Here is a 17211-nt window from a genome sequence, read left to right on the forward strand (position 1 = left end):
GTTTTCCAGAAAAAAAAAAAATGTGAATCTGCTTGGGTTTTTCTGTTTTCTTGTACCACTGTAAGCCAGGAGTTATTTTGCTTTACAGTAGTGTAAGAAAAGGAAAGGGAAACCTTGAAAACACAAACCAAAATTTGTGGAAGATCCTTCAGCCACCAGTTTCCTTTGTATTTTCTAAATAACTGATAAATGCATTTCAACTTTAAAATTTTGGACTCATGGAGTGAACTGGTCTCTCTGGAACTACAAGGTGGTTACCAGGACAAGTGAATCTATGTTCTCATTTATTACAGTCTACATTAAAAAACAAACAAGTCAGGGGTTACAAATTATGCTCTGTCATTCATTTTATTTCTGTCAGACTCCTACATCAGCACTTACTCAAAAACTTCAATAAAAACATTTCACTTGGAGTGGGGGGGGGTGGGGGAGAGAAAGTCTGTTTTAAATTAAGTTAAAAAGAAACTGCTCCTTTAGCCAATAAAGCAAAATGAATACATAAAAGGATGCTGTCAGGGCTTGGTCTCTGTTTTGATTTCTATGTCATTAACACCCTTCTTTGTTTCCACTTTTATCATATTTTGCAATACTACTCAATATGAAAGGTCCTCCCAGGTTGAGAGCATTGAGGCTCCATGATTTAGCATGAACTGCTTCATTTCTTAACATCAAAAGCTACCTTTAAAATGTTTATGGCTGAATAATCAATGATTTAATTCTAGTCTCCATTAATAGATGCTATATATTTTAAAATATAACAGTGGTTAGATAAAAAATATGCAGTTATTGAAAGTGATTACAAATTAAGCATCAAAAAAAGAAGGTAACAAAATAGGAAGCATTACACCTAGTCTTCTGTCCCACTTGTTTTACTAAGTGGTATTTTTAATTGGTGAAGACTGTATCTCTAATGTGTGGCTTAGCATCGCAGCTCCAGTTAAAACGGTGATGCAAGATACCCAGACTAACTCATCAGTTTCTGTTAGTTAGTCTGGGTAACTAACTAATAGAAAGTTAGTTTTGCCAAAAACTTTCCCTTGACCCCGGATCCCGCTGTCTAAGCACACTCGTGTGCCTCCTTTGTTCTTCCTTCTGTCTTGGGAAAGAGCGTCTTGCTCCCTATGAATGGGCTAACTATTCAGAATTATGTTTGAACCCTCAAATACGGTTGTATAGTGGTTATTTATCTTCACTTCTTGGAATAAAATAACCAATACAAGTGATGAAACACAAGGAAAAGCTCAATATATATTCACAAGAACTATGCAATGCTTCCTATCAATATTGTCTCCATAACAAACTGCAATATTTTCCTCTACCTCAGTTATGAAGACATATCACAAAAACCTCCTTAAAGTCATCTGGTGTCTTTGATCTGCCATTTCCCTATGCATCCCACTTTAAAACTACCCACACCTCACTCCTAAAGTTTGCATAGCTAATAATGCCTGTGCCTCTCTACCTGTTCTCTGGAGGCCAATCACCTTGCTCTGCTCCACATTAACTAAATTAAACTCAGAGCACTTGTTTCCAACCTGCTTTAAGCTTGAAATCTGTGGCTTCTGTTTCAAACCTCAAGAACAGTTTATGTACCTGGAAGCTTCTCTGAGCCTTGCTAATTCTAACAGTCAAATAAAAATTACTGCTTCCTCCATGGACCTTACCTTGTTTTTATCTTTAAATATTCAAGGTTACAATAACACTATGAACTTGAAGAAACCCTTGTTTCATTTCATGGATTTTAAAGTATAATTACAATGAATTATTTCTGCTTTACAGTTTAAATCTGGATATAAACTATCAAAATATTGGATAGTTCATGTTTAGTTTTTATAAGAAACTCATTTTTCTTTTAATTTAAATTATAAAAAGCAGGCAGGTACTACACTAATGGGTGTCATGAGCACAGAGAACAGTGCTGATAATGTTTTGGACCATACGTGTGGTAGGAGCATTAGTAGTAGGAAATAACACATACCAGGTGCAGGTTGTTCAACTTTGCACTGAGAATATTTTGCATCCCCACCACGACAAACGCATTTTAATTTTCCAATAGCTCCATCTACTGTTGTCACTGCACCTTTTTTTTTTTCCTCCACCAAGAAGTTCTTACACTTAACTTTCAGTTAAACCCATTTTGTTAGCATTTTAATACCGAAACCCATCTGAGAGTTCTGGCACTTCAGTTCGTATTGACTCTAGAACATAAATTCACAGAATTTTTTAAGAGTTTTTCATGTGCAGTCTTAAAGGTACAAACAGAAGACTTCTAAGACAGGCCTTCTCTTCTAACACAGCTGATGCATGAATGCTAAAGCACTTTGATGTGGCCTCAAGGCTGCACAAACAGAAATTTAGATCTGCAACTAAATAGACAGTAAAATCTAGTAAAGCTGAGGAAAAGAAAAAAAAAAAAAACCAACAAGTCTAGGCTGGTCAACAGGCTGTGGCTTCATAATAACTGATACCAGATCTGTGTGTTACTGTCTCTCATTTGATCCAGATCAGGTACAGGCAGAATTGCATTTCTGTCAAATTAGGCAGATAACTTGTTAGAGAGTTGTTGCTGGTTGTACGCTGGCTGCAGGACAGATACCCCTTAGGTCTGCCAGTACAAAGGTAACCAGTCCTTCTGACGGATTTCAAATGTCGGGGAGAGTACAGCTATCGATTTGCATTGTGTGTCCAGGAACTTTTTCTGCCCCATGTGGGGAGCCCTGAATCTGGATCACTGACTTGGCTGAAAAGGCAGAAGACAGCCAGCACCCTGGCTTTGTTTGTGACGACTGCTCCTGCTAGGGACTGGGCAGGACTCTGAGACCAGGCGCTCAGGTGTCGAAATAGTCCCTGCATGGAAGTACTGAATGACTTACGCCTAGGTGGTGTAAAAGGGGGTTATTTGCGGCAACTGCCAATGCACTGCGAGCAGCTGTCCTGTACTGGTCAGGACAGAGATGTCACCTGTGTGTAAGCCCAGGGGACTGGAAGCCTGGAAGCCACTCCTGGTACATACCACCTGACTGCTCCCAAGCCCTCATGCTCTTCCCCACCTTCACTGTCCTAATTTGAGAGGGAAGGGAAGCTCTGCGCTCTGGGATGGGAGAGCAGTGTAGGACACAGAGGGTGACTGAGTGATTGAGACCTTGGGGCATGTGTGGGGGGCACAGGTTACATAGAGATGTGAGACACATACGTATGTTAACACACAGCCTTGCCAATCAGCTTCTCACTTCTGTTAGCAAATTCATCTGCCACAGATGAACTGCAACCTGTTGGAAAGGAGACGAGCCTGTAAAATGGAAAACCAACTTATTTTCTGGCATCTAAGAGAAATCTGGCTTAAATAAAATAAGCCCATTTTACAGTTTGTGTTTAATGGTAATTTCCAGCTTCTGTGGAATTTCATGAATATGGGAGAACGACTGTAAGAAAACCCAGGTACTTGAATGAGACACCCATGATTTTTCTTGGTTGCTTTGTGGGTGATATTGCAGTCAGAAACAGGATTAGCTGTACGCAGTAGAAACCAGGCAAACCCAACCTTAAGGTACTATAGAAACCTGTTACATCCTAGCACCAAAATCAACTGCTGACAGTTGGGCCCTCACTTCCTCTCTACAGGAGTCTTAGAAGTAACGGGCTCTCCAGCCTTACCATATAAAAGTAAACCAAGTGAAAGGACAATTTGTCCTCTCCTTCAGGACAAAGATTCCAAATATTGCTTTCCTCCTCATTTTGGATCATATTTAATTCCAGCAGGATCAGAAACTGAAATCATTGTGGTTTTTCAAACAGGGTGTTGAACTGTCTCTGGCTCTCTCCTGCTTGGTTTCACTAACCAATCTTGCTCTATGCTTGCATCTGTAGGCCACAATTCTCCATCCAGCAGTACTATTTTTCACTTATGTTCTCCATTTGGGGTTTCCAACAGTTTCTGCTTTCCTGAATCCATGGAAAGAAAACATCCTTCACTTTGAGCCAGTTGTGCACCACTATTCCATGTCATAAGATTTCTTTTCTAGGAGCACTGTGACTCCGTCACCATGACATCAGGCTCTAGAGCAGCCCTGCTTCGCAGCTCTTTTGTGAACTACTTTGTGAATAACTGGTTGCTTGTTTTTGTGCTTTAGGCATATTAAGTTGTCCTGGTTTAACCAGGATAGGGTTAAGTTTCCCCAGCAGTGGGGGGGAGCTCTAGCCGGGTTATTCAGATACCATGGGGACGTCACATCCTGGCAGGTCACATTTTCCCTGGCGGGGGAGCGAGGTGCACTCGTGGTTTTGTACATCGTGCTTCCCACTGCTGTATTTGGTAGCTATTTTGCTCTGTTCATTGCTATCACTATTACTGTTATTGTTATTGCTGTTGTTTGTTGTGTTGCTATTGCATTGTTGTATTAAACCTTTCCTTATTTCAGTCTTGGGGCTTTGTATTTCACTCCCTTTGTGGGGGAGGGGTAGCGGCCGTGTGGTCTCAGACCCCGGCAGGGGCTAAACCACCACATAAGTGTAAATAAATGCATTAATGTAATACACCAGCTTATTACACACAGCAAAGCCACTTCACCAAATAGTGACAGCTTTTGCTCAAGACAGACATGCAATAGAAGCAACATCATCCACCAGGCTGGGGACAGAGTAGCAAAGTCAGCCTGAGAGGAGGCTGAGAGGGAGATGATATAGCAGAGTACTGGCAGAAAGTTTTCCTGTCTTTTCAAGATCACCAAAGTAGTCTCCTTGAGGCAAGACGGCATCTGCTACCAGAACAAAGCCACAGGAGTCTCTTTAAGTCTCCTCCATCTTTTCTCTCCATTACCTCGATTTATGAGGGTGCTTTAGGGAGCACTTGAGGACCAGGCTTGGAAGCAGTAATTACTCTGCTGACACTGGTTTAACGTCTTTACTCTCTACTTTACATATCCCACAGTCTCACCCTGACCTTGTACGTGCTTTAAATGAGGGACTGAATCCACTGAGCTCAGGCATTTAGAAAGGAAGAAAATTTGATTGTCTCTTCAGCTGTTGATCCCTTCACAACGGCTTCACCTCAGATCAGGGCAGGACAGACTCTGGATCTGCCCAGGATCAGTGACAATTTTATGAATCAACAACACAATAACACAGCCAGTGAAAAGCGTGTGGTACCCCATCCTTATGAACCAGCTGTGGACAGATAATTTAGCAGCACCTTTGCTAACTTTGCAGTGGCAAAGACGCCTTTCCTTTCCATTAAGGTTCTTCCTCGGGTCCTTGGTAGACAAATTTTTCAAGGTTGTTTGAACATGACAACAGGAGGAGGCTGCAGATATAGGGGGACTGAGTTGGACCACTGACAGGTATGACATTAAGCACAACTAGACATGTTGAATGAACACAGGTGGCAGACCACCAAAGCCAACATGCCAGGCCAAATGTAGGAAGGCTTAGCCATAATACTTTTCCTGACCTCCTTCAGAAAGACGTTCAGAGCCTGTGGCCAACTGCTGGGAAAGCGTCAAGTCCTCTCCAAAGTTCAGATAAATATAGAAGGACAAAAAATCACAACTGCTGTGGCATAAGAAGAGGTTTCTGAGATTAAGTGGATCTGTCCTGTGGAAGATTTTGTAGGTCGGTGCCAGTATTCTATATTTGCACAGTGGTTGGTCAGCCTCAGCTTATGGAACATGCCAAATTCCACTTCTTTCACTGAACAGAGGGGCTGCTATGTTGTATACCAGTTACTATTTCTCTTTGGATTTTTCAAGCTTGCATACCAAGAACTACAACTTCTCTAGACAGCACACAAGAAGAAATAGTCTAAAAAAAAAAAAAAAGTCCAAATAGTTAAAACCATATGCACTGTTTATCTGAGAGCTAAAATTGGAGTGACTGGTACAGCTTGATTCTTCAGGGCAGTCTGACACCAAGGGAGGTCACCACCGTCATTTACCAGCAATCACATCATGCGGTGCTGCAGCTGAGAACCTCCAAGTGCTTTCCTCCTTCTCCTGCGCTATTTTTTTTTTTTCTAGATGTCATTTAAGGCAACTGCTTTATACTCAGGCTGCAGTTTCTTCTGAGAAGTAGGATCCCTATGGCCCCCCAGTTCCCAGTCTCTTCTTCTTTCACAGCAGGATACCTGCCACTGCAGGTGAGAAGCCTCCCCGCTCTGGCCTCATACTCAGCTTCTCATCCTGAAATTCAGGTTCTTGCCATCCCGGAGGAGCACCTGATGGTGAAGTCATATTTGCCAATATTGGTCTCGCCTTTCTAAACATGAGAAAAATTCAAACAACGAGAAACATTTTTTGTATTCATCACACTAACGTCTTTCACATCTTTCAGTCCTCAGAATGAAGTGCTTGATTTCCTCCATGGTCCTTCTTGGGATCAGCGCCTCCAAAACATGCCTGTCCAAGCTTCAACCAAACCAGGAATCCAGCCAGCACTGCAGCCTAGGTTAGCTTGTACTGTCACTCATGACACAGGTATATGCATAGGAGTGATGACAGAACCAAATCGGACAAAATTCGTTATCAGAAATCTTGGCAAGGAGTAGCAGCTGCCAAACATAATTTTGGGAATATATAGGAAAGACATGAACAACCCCAGTCTGGGGAGGTAACATCCTTCTTGGCAGTCAGCAGCAGTCAGGCCGAAGCTGGAGCTGCTAACAGCAGAGCTCCTTGCAAAGATCAGAAATACACAGCCAAGGGATGCCAGCCCAGTCTATTAGTGCACAACTCACACAACCCAGTTGCATTTCTTTAAGTTCGAATTCCTGGACTATCTGTAAAAATAATGTATTGTTTGGCTGCTTGTTCTTTTTTTTTTTTTTTTTTTATTTAGAGAGAGCAAGCTTCCAGTACTCGTAGCAAAACACTTGAGCACATTTCGGGAGTCCCAATGTGACGGAGCCAAATACACCAGAACAGCTTCTTCACCGGGGGCAGGGCAAAGCCTTTGGAGTTTTAAGGCAATTCTATCACTTCACAGCGTGCAGCTCACTTTTTTCATTACTTTGGACTACGCTTTTTTGTGTGCAAGCTTTTTCTTCTAACAGCAACCGGTCGAGGCAGACTTTCCGCTACAGCAAGAGCAACGCTGTTACAGGAGCGCGGACACTTCGCTGTCCGGTGCCCGGCTGGAGTCCCGGCGGCAGGCCTGAGGCGAGGCCCGCCGCGCCCCTCAGCCCGCGGACGCCGCGCCTCGGGCCCACCCCGCTTCCCTCACGTCCCTTCTCCCCGCCGCTTCGATTGGTTCTTTCTTTTCCCGCGTGACGCAGCGCCGGACGACGATTGGTGGAGGCGGGCTGGAGGCGGGAGCGTTTGACTGCTGGGGGGAGGGACATGGAATAGCCGAGAGGTTGCCGTGGTGACGGGGCGGCCGTGCCCGGAAATGGGCGGGCGCCGGGAAGCGCCCGGGGAGCGCCGGCGGCCGGCAGGTACGTGCGCGCGCGCGCGCGCGCCCGGACGCATGCGCCCCCCCCGGCCCCCCCCCTTCTCCCGCTCCCCCCCCTTCCCTCGAGGCGGCCGCCGGTTGCCGGGGTGATCGCCCTCTTAAAGGGCCCGCGGCGGCGGCCGCCCCTCGGTGCGTGTTGGTGGCGCTGGCGGGGGCCGCGGTGCGGCCTGTGCGGGAGGGATGGCCGGGCCCGGCGGCGGCAGTGAGGGGGCCGGGGGTCCTGGCGGGCGGGCGCCGGCGAGTGACGGCGCCTTGTGGTTCCCCCGGCAGGAGCGGGCCCGGGATGGCGGCCGGGGGCCCGGCGGGGGGGGCGCACAGCGTCTGCATGGTGTCGGACTTCTTCTACCCCAACATGGGGGGCGTGGAGAGCCACGTGTACCAGCTGTCGCAGTGCCTCATCGAGCGGGGCCACAAGGTCCTGGTGGTCACCCACGCCTACGGCTGCCGGAAGGGCGTCCGCTACCTCACCAACGGGCTGAAAGTCTACTACTTGCCCCTGAAGGTCATGTACAACCAGTCCACGGCGACGACGCTCTTCCACAGCCTGCCCCTGCTCAGGTACATATTTGTTCGGGAGAGGGTCACCATCGTCCACGCTCACAGCTCCTTCTCCGCCATGGCCCACGACGCCCTCTTCCATGCCAAGACCATGGGGCTGCGGACGGTGTTCACGGACCATTCTCTCTTTGGGTTTGCGGATGTCAGCTCGGTGCTCACCAACAAACTTCTGACGGTGTCCCTGTGTGATACGAACCACATCGTCTGCGTCTCCTACACGAGTAAGGAAAACACGGTGCTGCGAGCAGCTTTGGACCCTCGCATAGTCTCTGTCATCCCCAACGCTGTTGATCCCACCGACTTCACTCCAGACCCGTCAAGGAGGGATGACAGTACGATAACAATTGTTGTTGTCAGCAGACTTGTTTACAGAAAAGGTAATGGGGGATAAAATGTAAGTTTATTTTGGTTAATTTTTATTTTAGGGTATGGTAATAAAGATCTTGGTTAGGTACTGCTTACGCTGTATTTGTGGTATGGACTGGGTTTTAAACAGGAATTCTAAAGTGATGGTTCTGAGCTTTTTTGTCTGTGCATTCAAGAAGAAGAAATGTCCGTTTCAGCTGGCGCACGTTGGGTTCAGAGGTGTATTTCTTTTGTGATATTGAAGATAGTGGAAATTGAAATCTGTAAAATGGAAGGTTTGGCTTATATTATGGATATGATTTAGGCCCTAATCTATATATTCTGCTAGAAATGTTTTAACTGTTTTTTATTTAATCAAGCAACATCAATTTAAGTGATTTTTTTTCATATTTGTGTCCTAATAGATCACAAGTTGTCTTTTTTTCAGAATTTTGTGTTCAGCAGTGTAACTGTCTTCAAGAGACTTCTTTTTTTCCTTCTCTTGAATAGAGTTGTAGCAGTAAGCTACATCATAAGTTCTAAAATTAAATACAGTAATGGCTTGCCCTAAATTTTCTACTCTTAGGTATAGATTTGCTTAGTGGTATCATTCCTGAGCTCTGTCAGAAATATCCAGAGTTACACTTCTTAGTTGGAGGAGAAGGACCAAAACGAATCGTACTGGAAGAAGTCCGGGAAAGATACCAGCTACATGACAGGTTTGTTCTATGCATGTCTATGACCCTTAAATGTACTTTAGGGGTGGGAAAGACAACAGCAACACCCTTTTTGCCTGCCCCCTCCTCCCAAAAAACACCAAAAGCTTGAGGCTGGAGGTGAGAACTATTGAAGCCAAGGCAGATAGACCAGACACTTAACTGAAGACTTACAGAGTTGGGCTGTGATCCTGCAAGTTAATTCATAGAAATAGACCCTGTATGAATCTTCACTCGAGTCAGAGAAGCTGACTTAGACATAAATTTATCATATTTCTCTCTGAAACTGTGGTGTGTAGATCACATATTACCATATGGCATAAGTTGTTAGCTAGTTTGTGTCCCTGCTGCTTGTGAGGATGACTGCTAGTAATTTATTTTATTATTTCAGTATGAAACTCTTCAGGGTAGTGCTTATCTAGTATGTGTTCTTGTGGTACTGCAAATATGTTCCCTGGTGCTGCTGTGTTACCGAAGTGTTTCTGTGATGCATATGCATTTGTGTGTTTCTTCAGGGTTTTCTTGTTGTTCAAAGAGTTGTATTGGCAAAGACAGGGTTCTTAATTTTCTGTTTCCTTTTCTCTGTTTCCAGTTGCCCGTTCTGTACTTCAGTCAGTGATTCCTCTGATAAAATTGTTTGTTGGTATCATTCTTATTTAGCCTTTTCCTGTTTCCCAGTATCTCTTCAAAGTAATAGATCCTGATTATTGTATCGAAAATACTTTTGCCCTCCACTCCAGACTGAGATTGATCAGACCTCACATTGAAAATTCAGATAATACATCTAAACAAAGGATGACAAATCTTAACTCCATGAAGCCATGTTCTCTTACAGAACTAGAAAGCTCAGTAGCAATGTTTCGAAGGCAGTTGCCATTAAAACAGAGCAACTTCCTTCCCCAACTTTATTTTCAGAAGTTTCTTTTAGTGTAAAAATAAGAAGCAGAGTCTTCTATTTCTTTTCTTCGTTTCTGCAAAAATTTAGAGAAAATGGAACAAAGGTGTCTGTGTTCCTTGTCTCGCTATATAACTGTGAATCATTGGTACATTTTTCAGAATATGTGTAACGCTATACAGCATTATTACTGTCCAAATCTAGTGTTTATCTCTCTTCCCCCTGCTCTCTTATATGCAGGGTACGTCTCCTAGGAGCCTTGGAACACCAGGATGTTAGGAACGTTCTAGTCCAGGGGCACATTTTTCTCAACACTTCCCTTACTGAGGCCTTTTGTATGGCAATCGTGGAAGCAGCAAGCTGTGGTTTACAGGTAAAAAAAGTTAAAAAGAACTCAACTATCTACAACGCATGTATCCATTTTAAACAAAGTTCGTGATTAAGTGGTATGTGCTTGTAACATTTTATTTCATCTGAGGCTCTGTCTTTACAAAGGTGAGCAAATATTATCCCCATTTACAGATTACCTGGATGCTGAGACAGAAGGATTAACTGAAACTGCTTAAGATCCCAGAAAAAACTTGTGCAGAACTGGGAATATCATGTAAATGAACTAACTCAGTTCTCTGAACTAACCAAACTGCCTCTCCAAAATGCTATTTTGTATGTACTTCTTTACAGAGTTTCGGAGTCGTTGATGTTCATGAAGGTTTACTTTGACACTGCAGAAAAATGGCTTATGAGCATGGGTGACTGGTCAGTCAGGGCTATTGAATTGCCAGACTAAACCTTTGTACCAGAACTGTATTATTCCTGCACCAAGAGCTGGCAATTGTTTTCTTATAGTAACTGAGGATGTATTTGCTTTACTATGTAGGGATTCAAGACAAGAGTTGGAGAGAGAGAAAACAGTAAAAGCTGTTTCTGCCTAGTTTACAACTCAGATTGACAAAAAAAGTTAAATCTACAGCCATAAAGAACTTACATTCTTACATTAAAATATAAAGAAACATTTTTAAAGATTGATAAGAGTGTCTAATATACAAGAAGTTTAGAAAATGTGAGGGACTTTTTTTTTTTACTCCAGTATCCTTTGACAGTAGTTACTACCTAGTTGTGGTAGTTCCCCTGTCATCTGTTTTCCTCTCTAGAGGTGAGGAAGTTTAGCAGTTTAGAGATGATTGTGCAATGTGAGTCTTAGTAGTTTCTGACTTTCCTTTTAAAAATAATAATAATTTAGATTAAAATTACTGAACCTCTAAAGAAATTCTTGTAGAAGGCATAAACTGAAGGTGGATGTGGTAAAACTCTCCTCTCCAAGTAGAGGTAACCGTTTTCATGAGGGACTATGGAGAGAATGTCCAAAATCTGGTTATATAGATTTAGTTGTGTAATGTGAGAAACAACTTCAGGAAAGATGTCTTATAAACCACTTATTAGATGAAGTCTTCTGTTTTGTCATGCTACCAAAGAATCATTCTGAACATTTTTAAAGGTATTATGCTATGCTAGGTCTTTTCTAGGGCTTAGACCATTAGTTTGCATACAGGTAAAATTTCCAAAGCATGTCAGGCTTTATGGCAACCACTGATTGTATTTTTTTTCCCCTATTCTTCTTAAGTGCTGCATCAAAGTGTAATAGCAGTGTTATCACTCAGCTTTATTGTTATGTAGCTATATGTGCTATTTCTTTTGTTTCTTTCAAAGGTGGTGAGTACAAGAGTTGGTGGGATTCCTGAGGTACTTCCAGAAAATCTCATTATTTTATGTGAACCCTCTGTGAAATCTTTGTGTGATGGATTAGAAAAAGCTATTGCCCAGCTCAGATCAGGAACACTACAATCTCCAGAAACTGTTCATAATAAAGTAAAGACATTTTATACCTGGAGGAATGTAGCAGAGAGAACTGAAAAAGTACGTATAACCACTTCTTTTAAATTCTCTTAAAGTACATTTCTGAAACAGGTGTTTCTTTGAAACATTACTATGTACATTCTCTATGTAATCTCTCAGTGTGATTTTTCAGTGTGTTTCCTGTCAAACATACATGGTTTAAAAAGGTTCAGAAAGTTGGGGTTTTTTTCTGCAAATACATCCCTAGATTGGTGGGTTTTTTCTATTTGCACTTTTTTTTCTATGCCATAACTGCTGATAAATATTCTGAAGAACTGCCTAGATCTTATTACATTTCTACTCATATTTTTTCCAGTCTTCACATTAAGTAACTTTTCTGGCTTAATGGAAAACATGCTGTATAAGATGTATGAAAAGGAAAAGACGGAATTCATGATGTTTTGTCTGCCATGTGCAAACAAGTGGCTTAAAATTATGAGAGGTAGTTTAATGCTGGTAGGCTGAACATAGCTGAATTTACATAGGCTATGGATGTAATGAAAATAAATTCTCACACTTTTGAAATCATATTTCATAATTAGAGCTGCGCTTCAGCGTAAAAACTCTGCTGTTAATGAAGAACGTTAACTGCAATGATGTTAGAAACGACAGATCTCCACAGGCGTTTATGACTTCAGCCCCTATGTTTTAGGCAAGAGAGTAGCTGAACCCCATGCCTCTTAATTACATTGTAGTGTACTCAGATATATATCTCTTACAAGTCTCCTTGAATATCATGTACAACCAGTTTATTGTTTTCCAGTACTGTCAGCACAATTCACTTTATGATTTTGTAACTGCAAGCAATATTTCAACTGCAAAATTTTTATAGAAGTTAGTCTAGATTTCAGTTTCCTTTGTAGCCCTTTCTTAAAAAAAACCCCAAAAAAGCACAAATCTGTGAAAGAAAATGTTAAAATAATTGGAAGAAGTATGCGTAGAACTTACGTTGTACAAAAGAGTTGTTTGTTAACCCATTGTTAAGTAACATGTAGGATGAAGTCTGTAATGTTCTCAAGGGAAAACTATATCCTTTAAGCCTTTTTTGTTATGTGTAGTGGGTATTTATGTTTCTATTCTGTGAAACCCAGGACTATATTTTTATTTTTTTTTTTAATGGTTGTGGTTAATACATATATTAAGTCACTAGTAGCATGTATTTGCTTTTCATATTTATTGAATTTTAAGAATTTTACTAAGAATTACTAGTGTTTCTTTAAATGAAGATCAGTATCCTGTTATGATTTGCTTGATTGTTCAAATACAGTGATTTGGAATATTGCCAACTCATCTGTGAGTTCATCCATCTTTGTGTTGAAAATCTAGTAATTGCATGTTCAGACTTTTCCTATCACTGGTGTGAATATGAGATTAGAACCCATTCAATTAATTAAAAAAACCCAACCCTCTCTATATAATATTACATGAGAGACATGAAGATTCTTTCATTAAAGAGCCTTCCTATTTAATGAAATAATCTTGAGGTCTGACAAAAAAATAGAATATTTCTTTTCCTTTTTCTCCTTAAATAAATTAACAAATTTTGTAGAACAGTACTCATAAATCAGCACCTAAAATCTGCAAATCTTTTCTGGGGTAATATTTGTCTCATCCAGTAGTTAGGAATAGGCAATTTATTTTGCACACTGACAACAAAGTACTGCCTGATTTTTGAGGTAGAAGCAACATCGTTTTAAGATCTTACTTTCTGTCTTTTCTCCATTTAGGTGTATGACAGGGTTGCAGATGAAGTGGTTTTACCAATGGATGAGCGACTTAACAGACTAATGTCTCACTGTGGCCCAGTGACTGGGTATATTTTTGCTCTTTTTGCTGTTCTGAACTTCCTTTTCTTGGTGTTTCTGAGGTGGATGACTCCAGATTCCATTATTGATGTTGCAATAGATGCCACAGGACCTAAAGGTGCATGGACTAAACAGTATTTTTTTGGGAAAAAAGGGAGAGTTAAAGAAGAACTTCCAAGCTCCTAAACCGCTCAAATGGAGAGGAAACAACACATCAGTTGCTAAAGGTTTTAATGCTTGCTGAGAGACATTACTCTTAAAATTCTTCAGTTTCTTTCTGAAGTTCTTGGAAAGAAACTTGGTTAAATGTCTACCTCAATTTAGGATTATGTTTTAATTTAATTTTGGATTCATGCAAATTTACGGACATCTCTTTTGCACTTAAAGCTGGGAGGAGACGATGGGTTTTTATATGTGTCAAGAGCCTTTGAGACAAAAATACAAGATTTTTCTCAACAACTTGAATATTACAGAAAGTTACTGTAAACTTTAGTGGTATTTGAGACAGAAAGACACAAAAATTATTAGCTTACAGTAGTCCCTGCTAATTCCTGATATTTACTGTGATTTTTGAGACTTATTTAAAAATATTTAATGAAAAACCCAGTAAAACACATCTTTTCTCTCCTAAGATGAAAATGACACTTGAAATTAGTAATGAAGTCTATTACCATGGAAATTTCAGAGACTTCTTTCTAGCAGTTGTGTCCCAGTGACAGTGTTTTGCCTGCATAGTGTTATTATTTTGAGGTTCTTCCCTAGTCAGATTGGATCGTCCTGTTGCTAAATCAAAACTCCATAATGAATTTTTGATATTTTCAGAGGTGCTAAATTTGTCCTGTTCACTTACATGTGTGAAAGTGATGTAAAGCTTATGGCATTTTTTTAAAGTACATAGGTGAAGAAATTATATCATTTAGAGATAATACAGCCTTCAGAAACAGCTCAGGCCTGAAAACTCCTCCAGCAGACTATGCCAAAGTGTGAAGTAACACGTGTGTGTGTGTGTGCAGTGTGTGAGAGAGAGAAAAATCTGTGAAGGGCTTAGCAAGCACCATCATGCTTGCTTGCTCTCTCTCCCTCTTCCCCCCCCCTTTTTTTTGTTTTTCTTCTTTTTTCTTTTTCTTTCCCCTTACTTATGATCAAAATGGCATTTCAGCCCATCTCTGGGAGGGACAGTGTTCAGTGTGCTAAATCAGAGACACTGTCAGGCAGGTTCTGCAAGTGAAATCTTGGGAAGGTATCCCTTAAATGGAAATAACCAATAGGTATGCTTTTCATGGAAAGGAAAAAAAGTATACCTGGGGGAATAGGCAACACAACATACCAATGTGTGAGAGGGGGCATTTATCTCATTTATGTCAACCACCTCTGAAACTCCCCCTGCCTAATGCACTGTGTTAATTTCTTTTTCAACCATCACTAAAGACTAAAAGTTCTATGATTTTATGACTCTGAGTATTATGTAGTGATGGATACTTTATTAATATTAAAACTTTGCAATATGAAAATACTGTTTCCAAACCCTTGAAGGGAAGTATTTAAAACACAACTTCTGTCAATATCTTGTTTCTGTAGACATAGTTACCTTAACATCTGACATTTTATAATTTAATTGAACCTATTTTCATGAATCAGAAAGGTCATATGAAATAAACACCATAGACAAAGTCTGTGTTCTTTTACTAGAATTTTTAGCCTTTGATATGTAACATACAATATGCATTGTATTACAATTTGAACTTTCTGAACTCTACATGAAAAGTGGAGATCAGCTGAAGTGGTGCCACACAGATTATGGATAAATGGGTGGATTTAAGGTAATATTTTACTTTTCAAAGTTACTTTTTTTTTTTTTTGTTCCCAAACATTCAAGTTTATAACAACTTTTTAAAAATAACTGATTATTATTCCAGGGGAATGTTTTTTATATATATATATATCAAATAATATTTTGTTGATTCTGGTTTATTTCTTTTTGGTTTCCTGCAAGACTATAACAGTTTTCAACAGCATTGTGAGAACTTATTCAAAATACTCTCTCGTAGAACATTGTGTACTTATGAATAACATAATAAAACCTTGTTATAGTCTTGCTTACAAGACAAATTTACAGTTTATCTAAAAGTTTATTTATCTTTTCATAAAGAATGGATATTTTTCATTAATATGTGGGAACATACAATTAGAAAATACCGGAATATACTCCATATTGCTGCTTCTCATCACTGGTGGTTGGTCTTCTTATGAGAAAGGTGATTGTTAAACATTCTGCACAAGCTGCCACAAAAATTCAATCTATAACTGGTTTAACTACAAACATGCTGTTTCTCAAGTACTGCAACTTGTATTACACATAATTCTTTGTGGGACTGATTCATTTACTGGCTTTGTACAGTGGAATAAGGGATGATGTCACTGAATCATTTACAGTTTTAAAAAGCATCAGTGGGTAAAATAAAAAAGTTTAAAGAAAATAATAACAACAATAAAAAACCCCAAACAGAGATAATGAGTGTATTTAGAAATGAATAAAATAACTATTTAAAAAATCTAAAATGTTTCCGTTGTGCTTGTAGGTAACATTTGATCATTGTGAAATACTAGAGAAATGTTACCAAAGAGAGAGTGATACTATGTCTTGCATTGAGCAGAGCCTCCTGTGTGGAGGAGGAGGGAACACCCAAAAACCTTCTACATAGAAGAGACCATTGATCCGCAACGAAATTCCATCCCACAGGCACAAGAAGTTGTGTTTCCAATACATTATATGCAGACACTGTGAATTAAGGTATAGACCAAGTGGTGATAACTGAAAATTTTATGTTAAACTAGAACTAGTATCAAGTAAAGTATGATTGTAAGATTTGTCTTTCAGATTGTGTTTTAGTGGATGTGGATGGATTTGTAAGAAGGTAAATAGACTGTAACGTACTTATTTTTGTGGTCAAGTTTTTCTGCATCTTTTAAAAATAAACTTACTTTTTCCCCTTTTGATATTTCTTTCTCTTTGCTAGTCCTTTTTTTAAGTATGCTTAGGCTCATAAACAAATAATTGTAAAAGTGCATCTTTTTGATGCTCCAGTAAAATACAGTCTTTATGTAAATAGAAATAAGAACAAACAATCTCAAAAGAAAATGGTTTTACAAACTTTTTTAAAATTAAAAAATATTTAAATATTTTTAATTTCATTAACTACTGTCATCATATTTACTGTACATCTTTTATGACACTCAGTAGTGTGTTGAGTTTCACAGTTTTTTTCCTAATTACTTGAGCATTAGCATAGCCAGATAAATGGATATTTTTTGTGAAGGGAACAAAATTGAATGCAGGATGTGGTTATACATTTGAATTTACCATTGTACTGAAATTATGCTTTTTTCTTGTAAACTTAACAGATTGGATTGATTTTGGATTCTGACTTGCTTCAACACTGGCATAACTCTCAAGATGATATTTGTGCAGGATTCATTGAACTTTAACCATGCATAAGCTGGTTGTCTAGTACACGCTAGTTCTTTAAGCTGGTTGTTTAAGCAGGGGGAACTGATGGCA

At 40.1% G+C, this 17211-nt stretch overlaps 1 protein-coding gene across 3 annotated transcripts; it reads left to right on the top strand.

Annotated features, from left to right (window-relative positions):
• Nucleotides 1-7342: 7342 nt before the first annotated feature.
• Nucleotides 7343-16649, top strand: PIGA (phosphatidylinositol glycan anchor biosynthesis class A). Of its 3 annotated transcripts, none has more exons than XM_074814756.1 (6): nucleotides 7343-7423; nucleotides 7711-8375; nucleotides 8930-9062; nucleotides 10195-10327; nucleotides 11662-11868; nucleotides 13575-16649. In XM_074814756.1, exons 2-6 carry the CDS (start codon nucleotides 7724-7726, stop codon nucleotides 13836-13838), a joined length of 1389 nt encoding a protein of 462 aa, XP_074670857.1. In that variant the 5' UTR covers nucleotides 7343-7423; nucleotides 7711-7723; the 3' UTR covers nucleotides 13839-16649. The 3 variants fall into 3 exon arrangements, with proteins under 3 accessions (XP_074670857.1, XP_074670858.1, XP_074670856.1); XM_074814757.1 differs by having other exon boundaries at nucleotides 7391-7423; nucleotides 7943-8375; XM_074814755.1 differs by lacking the exon at nucleotides 7343-7423 and having other exon boundaries at nucleotides 7642-8375.
• The last annotated feature ends 562 nt before the right edge of the window (nucleotides 16650-17211 follow it).

The sequence above is a fragment of the Strix aluco genome, chromosome 2 (genome assembly GCF_031877795.1).
Source record: "Strix aluco isolate bStrAlu1 chromosome 2, bStrAlu1.hap1, whole genome shotgun sequence".
NCBI classification, from domain to species: domain Eukaryota; kingdom Metazoa; phylum Chordata; class Aves; order Strigiformes; family Strigidae; genus Strix; species Strix aluco.